Below are 8,691 nucleotides of genomic sequence, written 5' to 3'. Positions count from 1 at the left end.
TAAGCAAAGTTCTAAGTAACGTTAGATGTGACTTGACGACAATGTCAAATTTTAAACTTTTATGAGTCGTCGTTAGCCACATCGTTTTGTAAGGCGTGATTTAAGACAACAATTTTGTATATGGTTAACAACTATATATGTATATATATATATATATATATATATATATATATATATATATATATATATATATTGTATACTATTATTCATTTTTGCATACATATGTGACTTAACATAACATTTTTTATAAAAATATGATGTCAAGTACAAACTTTGGAGTCATGATGCGACGAACTTTTTTGAACCTTGCTATTAAATGATTAAATTTTTTTTATTATCTTTCAGAAAATAGTAAATAATACTAGATATATTTACTTTTTTCTATTTTGTTTTATTATTTATAACTAGATTATAGTCCGCGTTAAACGCGGGAAACGCATAAAAAAACATATAATCGTTTATAGATATTTTATAATGATTATAAAAAAATATATGATTATTGGTATTATTGAAATGTGTAGAAAATACATTGAACACGATAAATATATATAATCATTGAAAGATCTCTTTGTAGACATCATTTTTTGTTTTATTAGTTGAACGACTTTCCTCGTCTCATATAGTTATGATATTTATATATTTATAAGCATTTTAATTAGACGTTCATTGCATAATAATGTTACCTAATTTAAACATATATTGACAACTAATATACTGTTTTTTCTATTGCATTAAATATTGACATGTATTTCATTTATTCAAATAAAGTTATGTAATATAATTTATAAAATGTTAAATGTTATATATATTTAATTTTAGTATATCATCAATGAAGATTCTTTTCTAAATCATGATTGGTTTATTTTAAATTGATTATAAATATAAATGTTAGCTTTTATGTTTGTTCTTATTTATTTGGTGTTCGCAAAAATTTTGCATTAGTTTTTGCGCAACTTTGAATAATTTTAGTATATCATCAATGTAATTTGATATATCTTTCAATTATATGAAATATCAAATAATGACATTTCATTACTATTGTGATAACTTAGTTTATATATTGTATTTTCAATAATCTTAACGGTCTTATTTTTTCTAATAACCGTAACGCTTTTAGTAAATGTACTTTTTACAAATCTCCTAATATCTTATAATTTTTATCTTACTTTATAATTTTTCATAACTATGTTATTTTCAAGATTGACTGCTTTAATAGTGTTTTTTTTTTTTTCCAGTCTATTCAATTTTATATTTCATTGTACAACATCATCGTTTGTATTTATTCTGAAATTTCACTTTAAAAATGTGTAATGTTTACACCTTGATATTAATTTTTTTAATAAACTCATGTAATAATTATGGAATATATATCTCATTTTAATTAACATTCACTTCCTTTATTATATCAAATTCCTCATTAAACGGATATACTTTTGGAAAAAAATAATTATAATAAGGAAGCATTATTTAAGTCGTAAATGTTTGATATACTTTTGGAGAAAAAAAATCAGGATCATTAAAAAAAATTTATATAAAGAAAATACAAATTTAAATTTGTTGAAATTATGGATGAAATTACTGACGAAAATTTATTTTGGAGGGAGTTGTATTTTGTAAGGTATAATAATATTACAAAATTTGAAATATCTATATTTGTTGTGTAAATTAATAAATTTCATTGTTACTATACAAAGATAAAAAAAGTAGGTTGATATGATATATACAAAAACATAATAATTTCAATGATATTTTAAAATCATGCCAAAATTAACCGGATTCTTATGACATAAAAATTAAAAAAAAATCATAATTATCTCTAATATATAAAAGTAACATTTTCGTAATTAATGTCAGTTCCCAAGATAGTTAATTTTTGTTTTGTTAAAGGTACATAATATCTTTTCATGTGTATTTGAAAAGTTTCAGAAAAGTAGTTAACTGATTTAATGTAATTTGTGACAAAGAAAATCGAAATATATGAATACATACATTTGATATAGGAACAAAAAATAATCGAAAAAAATATAAAAAACGAAAGAATGTACCGGCCTTCTAGCGCACAAGAGCGAATGTTTATAGCAGAGAATGATGATGGAAGTTATAAGCAATATTAACGATGTTGTAGGAGAATGTTTGAAGAAAAGAAACGATTGAAAATAAATGTGAGTCGCAGATTCAATGATGAATCGTATATGTATGTAATAATTTGAATATGATTTTTCGGTATTAATGATTTCCTAATAAAAAAAGATTTTATATTAATGGTTTACTAATATAAACGGATTTATATTAATGGTTGATATTAAGGCCTTGATTGAAATGATTTGTTAGTAATATGTTTTTAAAATTGACCATATTAAAATCTTCATAACTGAAAATTCAAGATGTAAAATATGGAAAACTTTTATTGGAATTAAATACATTCCATTTCAACGAATGTAAGTTATTGATTCATGATTGGAAAACATTTATTGGAATTAAATACATTCCATATGAGGAAGATGATGTCAGCAATTTGATCTAATGATGAAAAAATAAGATTAAAATACAATCAATGGTCTAGATTATTTAAGATGATGTCATAAGGTTTCTCTTATAGTAATATTTAAGATTGTATAATTATCATTTCACCTTCATGTTAAACTTAAATTAAGATGATTGGGGTTATTTATAATTTAATTTAGAAAATATGTTACAAATAGAGCTTGATTGAGTTACCGACTATAAATATATTTTTGACACTTTTCAAGGTAAAATTATAAAATTAATTTCGTTTAAGTTCGTCTCCCCCCTCACTCAGAAAGGTTTCTCCTGAAGAACCAAAGAAACCACACGCCTCGTTCTCACCTCAGCTTGGTTCTTTGTCCGCCCCTCTTCTCTTGCTCCTGCGACTCGGGTTGATTGAAGGTTCGTACTCTACATCTCTGGATTCTCGGTTCGTTTTTCTATGTTATATTGCTCTATCTATCTGCTTGTTAAAATTAGGGTTTCTGTTTCAATTTGAAATTCGCGTTTTCTATGTTACGTGATAACAGAACATTCAATCTGATTGGTATTTTGTTCTATTTGAATCCAATTCTGTGTATATATGGGTGATTTGAACAAGTTATTCAACAAAAAACATTCATATGATAATTTGAAGTTTAGGGATGCTTGTATTGGAATTTTGTTTAAATGCCCTCTTCGTTTGAACTCATGTTCTTGTATATGTTGGTGCTGTAATGGACATGGCAGCTGTAATCGATATGATGTACTCGGGTAGCAGAAACACCAGAGATTACCTTCTTCCACTTTCCACACGTATTTTTGAATTTGAGAGTGAGCTATTCATGGCCAAAATTGCTGCTACGGTAACATCACATTGTTTGATTTGTGTTGAATGACAATGACAAGACTTATCTTGTATGAAGTACTCCACATGTTGAATTGGACTTGTCAAGTGATAGTATCATGACTTTAGGTAACATGTGATAAAATTTGTATCCCTGAATGTACTTTTTCCTAGTTATGTGTCCTTAAACCTTGAGTATGTATGCTTTGAGCATCGTTGCTAATCTTATTCCCCATAAATAAGAAACTCTTTGCTCTGTGCTTTTGGAAGTTTTTTGTTCTGGACTACACTGCTACTTATGTCATTATATTGTTTAACTTACATTATCTTTCCTTTTTAATGATTGGTGACAGGTTGACTATCTTTGCATTTACTATCCTAAGTCATTATGGAACCTGAGCGTTCTGATACAAGACGTGTACATGATGACATGGAAGATAATGGAAATGATAAATCACGAGAATCAAAGCATCGTAGTAAGGAGAAAAGTAGGAGTAGTAGAAGAGAAGATAAAGATCACAGAAGTAGAGATCGTGAAAAGTCAAAGATCAGTGATGCTTCAAAAGATAGAGACAAAGAGTCTGTGAAAGATGTTAACAGAGACCGAAGAAAAGAAGAGGGAGATGAACGTGAAAAAGATAGAACCAGAGATAAGGTGAGAGAGAAAGAAAATGATCGGGAAAAATACAGAGATAAAGAACGTGAAAAGGAGAAAGATAAGACTAGGGATAGGGATAGGGGAAGTGATAAAGGGAAAGAGAGGACAAGGGAAAAAGAGAGAGAGAAAAACAAAGATAGGGAGAAAGAAAGAGATGACACTAAAATCCTTAAGAATGAAGCTAATGTTGACGATGAAAATGGAGGATCACAGCAGTCTGCTTCTGAACTTCAAGATCGCATTTTGAGGTAAGAAACATCATTATATATCTAAAAATGAGTTTCACAAAGCAAGATTTTTAGAATTTAAAGGCTCGTATTACTTACCATTTGAGACCCCCTCCCCTCTCTTTCATAACACTTTTTATGAAACATATGAATGCCCTGTTTTGCAAATTTCCCACTTAAATCAACATAAGTATATTTTTGTAGGTGTTTCTTGTTGTTATTCAGAGTTTGTTAAACAAATTGTTCAATTTATTGATGGGTATCATTCTTTATTAGGATGAAGGAGGAACGATTGAAGAAAAAATCAGAAGGTGGTTCTGATATATTATCATGGGTTGGTAAAAGCCGAAAGCTTGAGGAAAAGAAACAAACTGAAAAGGAGAAAGCTTTGCATTTCTCAAAGAAGTTTGAGGAGCAGGTTAGTTATATTCTCTATGTTTTCATGTGTAAGTTAGCTTGATTTCTCTATTTTACATCTGATTTAAATAAATCTTGAAATTTCAGGACAATATTACTCAAGGAGAGGATGACTATGAACTGCCAGCTCGCCAGCATACATCTCGTATGTTTTCTTTACTATTGTACATCTGATTAAGATATATATATTTTTTAAATTTTGTTTTAAAATCTTCTTTGAAATCATGTTTGCAGGTGATCTTGCTGGATTTAAAGTTCTTGATGGGCTTGACAAAGTGATTGAAGGTGGTGCTGTTGTTTTGACACTGAAAGATCAGAGCATACTTGCAGATGGTGATATTAACCAAGGTAAATTAGTTTTTTAATCTGGCCAATTTGCTGTAAATAACAACATACTCTACCTTTTTCTTTTTACCAATTTATTCTATTGACCATATTGGTAAATAATGTATACACAGAGGTTGACATGCTTGAAAATGTGGAGATTGGGGAGCAAAAAAGGAGAAATGAAGCTTATAAGGCTGCTAAAAAGAAACCTGGAGTTTATGAGGATAAGTAAGTAATAAGTTTAAAACTTAAGATTTTGTGGTTTTTTAACAAGTAATATGTAAGCTTTCTTTCTGGTGATTTTGCTTCAGGTTTAATGATGAATTTGGAGCTGAAAAGAAAATGCTTCCACAATATGATGATCCTATTCTAAACGAGGTGATTATTGATTTATTATATATTTATTTAAAATTTATTTTATTGACCATATACTTTCTCCCAGGGTATAACACTTGATGAAAGAGGGCGATTTGGTGGTGAAGCCGAGAAAAAACTAGAGGAGGTAAATCTTTCTTGTTCTTTTTATCTTTTTTTTGGATTCTAATTCTTATTATGTTTTTTAAATTAAAATTTGATCTATATATAACAGTTAAGGAGAAGGATAGATGGTGCAACTGTGACCACACGATTTGAAGATCTTACTTCAACTGGAAAGGTCACAACAGACTATTACACCACCGAAGAGATGATGAAATTCAAAAAGCCCAAAAAAAAGAAATCATTAAGAAAAAAAGACAAACTAGATCTTGATGCACTCGAAGCGGAAGCCAAGTCAGCAGGGTTGGGCACAGAGGATCGTGGCTCACGGGCTGATGGAAAAAGACAAGCCCAAAAAGAGGCCCAAGAGAGATCCGAAGCCGAAAAAAGAAACATCGCGTTCCAATCCGCATACATCAAAGCAGATGAAGCATCTAAAGCACTTCGAATGGAGCAAACTTTACCCATTCAGAACGCAGATGAAGATAGTTTCGTATTCGGTGATGACGATGAAGAGTTAAACAAATCACTGCAAAGAGCAAGAAAACTCGCGTTAAAGAAGAAAGATGACGTGGCACCTTCCGGGCCCCAGTCGATCGCGTTACTCGCAAGTTCCGTTAGTAAAAACGCTGACGTGGAATCCAGCGAGGCGCAAGAGAATAAAGTTGTGTTTACGGAAATGGAGGAGTTCGTATGGGGTCTTCAGCTTGACGAAGAAGAACATGACCCGGATGCAGAAGACGTGTTTATGGAGGATGACGTGGCGATGACGTCATCGGAACGGGAACACAAAGGAAAAGAAGGGGGTTGGGAGGAAGTGAAAGATGAAGTTGAAGATGTGAAAATGGCGGAGGAAGAGGAAGATGTGAAACCGGATGAAACGATTCACGAGAGTTCACTTGGAAAAGGGTTGTCTGGAGCACTTCAGTTGCTTAAAGACAGAGGGACTTTAAAAGACACTGTGGAATGGGGTGGTAGGAATATGGATAAGAAAAAGAGTAAACTCGTTGGGATTGTGAATGAAAATGATGATAAAAAGGAGATACGGATTGAAAGAACAGATGAATACGGAAGAATTGTAAGTACTTTAGTCGTTATATTATATCTTTAAAATTTATTTTTTGATCGTATAATAATAATAATAATAATAATGTTTTTTTTTTTTAGTTGACACCGAAGGAGGCGTTTAGGTTGATATCACATAAGTTTCATGGGAAGGGTCCAGGGAAAATGAAGCAAGAAAAGCGAATGAGACAATACCACGAGGAGTTGAAAGTGAAGCAAATGAGAAATTCGGATACGCCGTCTTTGTCTGTTGAGAGAATGAGGGAAGCTCAATCCAAGATGAAGACACCTTATCTTGTTCTAAGTGGTCATGTCAAACCAGGGTACGTGTACGTTTCTTATTTTATTTTTCTTTTCTTTTTTGCACAATGATTTTAAAATAAGTTTTGTTGAATGCTTAGGCAAACAAGTGACCCGAGAAGTGGTTTTGCTACAATGGAGGATTTCCCGGGGAGCTTGACGCCCATGCTTGGTGACAGAAAGGTTTCTGCTCATTTTTTCTTTTTCTTTGGTGTAAGTTTAAATTTGTGTTGTTTATCTGAAATAATGTGTTTGTTTTGTTCAAGGTTGAACATTTCTTGGGGATAAAGCGGAAGTCTGAGCCTGGTGATATGGGCCCACCAAAGAAGCCACCTAAACCGTGATAATTAATTGCTGCTGGTTTAGAAGAACTGACATCTGTGTTTCTGTCATTTTGTACGCACTACCGAATGGGCTATTATTGATAAAATAGATGCAAAGTGATGTGAGTGAAATTTGCAGAATTCTTTTTGGAAGTTTCGGGAGATTGTGCGTGAGGTTGTAAACGGACATGAACATTATGGTTTCCTTCTCCTATAGACTATAGTAGATGGAATGAATTTAGTTTTTGCATTGTATTCATATCATTTTCAGACCGAGTAGTCTCTATATACAAAATCTTATTATTTTCTCAAGTAAAAGTACATTATTTGCTGTTCATACGCACATGTCAGCTTCTATACATTAAGACCACCCACAGGGGGCTTTCAAAACCTTTTGTAATAATCCACTTTGGCCAACTCCTTCCAATATTTTCAAATATTGAAAGGCTTGCAAATGATATTTAGTGTTAAACAATGTTTTCTTTTTAATATATTATTTATTTAATAATTTTTTATTATACTAACATATATAATAGAAGCTTTATTTGTGCTGTTTTTGTTCTTTTATTTATATGTTTAAATTTCAGTTATTTTTTTTTTCTGGAACGAGAGAAAAAAAGAGGCTAGCTAATAGCCGGCCAAAACTAAACGAGAACAATCAGTTTATGAGCATATTTTGAAGCCACCGGTTATAGTTTTCCTTTAAAAGAAAACGAGACAATATAATCAAACATCAACTCTCTCTTGTACTTTATGATCCCAAAAACTAACATGTTCCGATAAGTCCAAAGAACCTAAATTAAAGTAGCACAAGCCATCTAATGATCAATCTTTGAGCATTTGCAACAACTTGACTATCAATCAACTCAAAAACATCTTCAATAGAGTTAAATGATGACACCATAATTGACGAGCCATCGAACATTTCAAAAATAAATGAACACCATCTTCTATCACATCCCCACAAAATGAACATAAAATAGAAGACAAATCATTAAATCAATTCCCCAATAACGAAGGTTATTCCTCGTTGATAAACAATTAAGGATAAGCCTCCATATAAAATATTAATTTTTATAGGAAGAGAAATATTCCACTTGGTAGCACCTCACCCATAGGGAAGCGACAGGAGGTTTAAACAAGATCTGACAGACTTGACATCGAGCATGTCCTCCACCCCAAAAACCCATCTCCACGAGTCCAATCTATCCATAATTTGAACTGAATCTAACATCTCCGGTAATTGCTGAAGATGTGATTCCAACACTCCCCCAGTTATCGATATCCACTATGGAATCTCCTAAGTGTTACCCACCCAATAATAACTAATAATTATCTCACCATTGACTGCCACAACAAACAACCTTGCAAATCTAGCGTTTAAAATAACATCTCCACCCACACATCCAACCAAAATCTAATACTCACACTATTACCTACTTGTCTTCTCATAGAATCAAACAAAATCTTACCATTATTATGAAGATTCCAAACTAAATTAACCACCCTCATCCAGATCCCCAACTTCGACCTATAAGAAGACAACGAAAAACCACCATCACTCCC

The 8,691-nt window shown here is 31.5% G+C and overlaps 1 protein-coding gene across 1 annotated transcript; it reads left to right on the top strand.

The window, feature by feature from the left end:
• The first annotated feature begins 2,763 nt into the window (after positions 1 to 2,763).
• On the top strand, positions 2,764 to 7,462 carry DOT2 (SART-1 family). The gene is made up of 12 exons (XM_079028623.1): positions 2,764 to 2,907; positions 3,685 to 4,237; positions 4,493 to 4,634; positions 4,721 to 4,778; positions 4,868 to 4,981; positions 5,092 to 5,188; positions 5,272 to 5,338; positions 5,403 to 5,462; positions 5,550 to 6,515; positions 6,605 to 6,825; positions 6,904 to 6,985; positions 7,069 to 7,462. Exons 2-12 carry the CDS (start codon positions 3,720 to 3,722, stop codon positions 7,144 to 7,146), a joined length of 2,403 nt encoding a protein of 800 aa, XP_078884749.1. The 5' UTR covers positions 2,764 to 2,907; positions 3,685 to 3,719; the 3' UTR covers positions 7,147 to 7,462.
• The last annotated feature ends 1,229 nt before the right edge of the window (positions 7,463 to 8,691 follow it).

Source organism: Lactuca serriola, chromosome 1, assembly GCF_051521515.1.
Source record: "Lactuca serriola cultivar US96UC23 chromosome 1, Lser_US96UC23_V15, whole genome shotgun sequence".
Classification (NCBI taxonomy): Eukaryota; Viridiplantae; Streptophyta; class Magnoliopsida; order Asterales; family Asteraceae; genus Lactuca; species Lactuca serriola.
The sequence above is the reverse complement of the archived record's forward strand: the minus strand, read 5'-3'. Positions and strand labels throughout refer to the sequence as shown.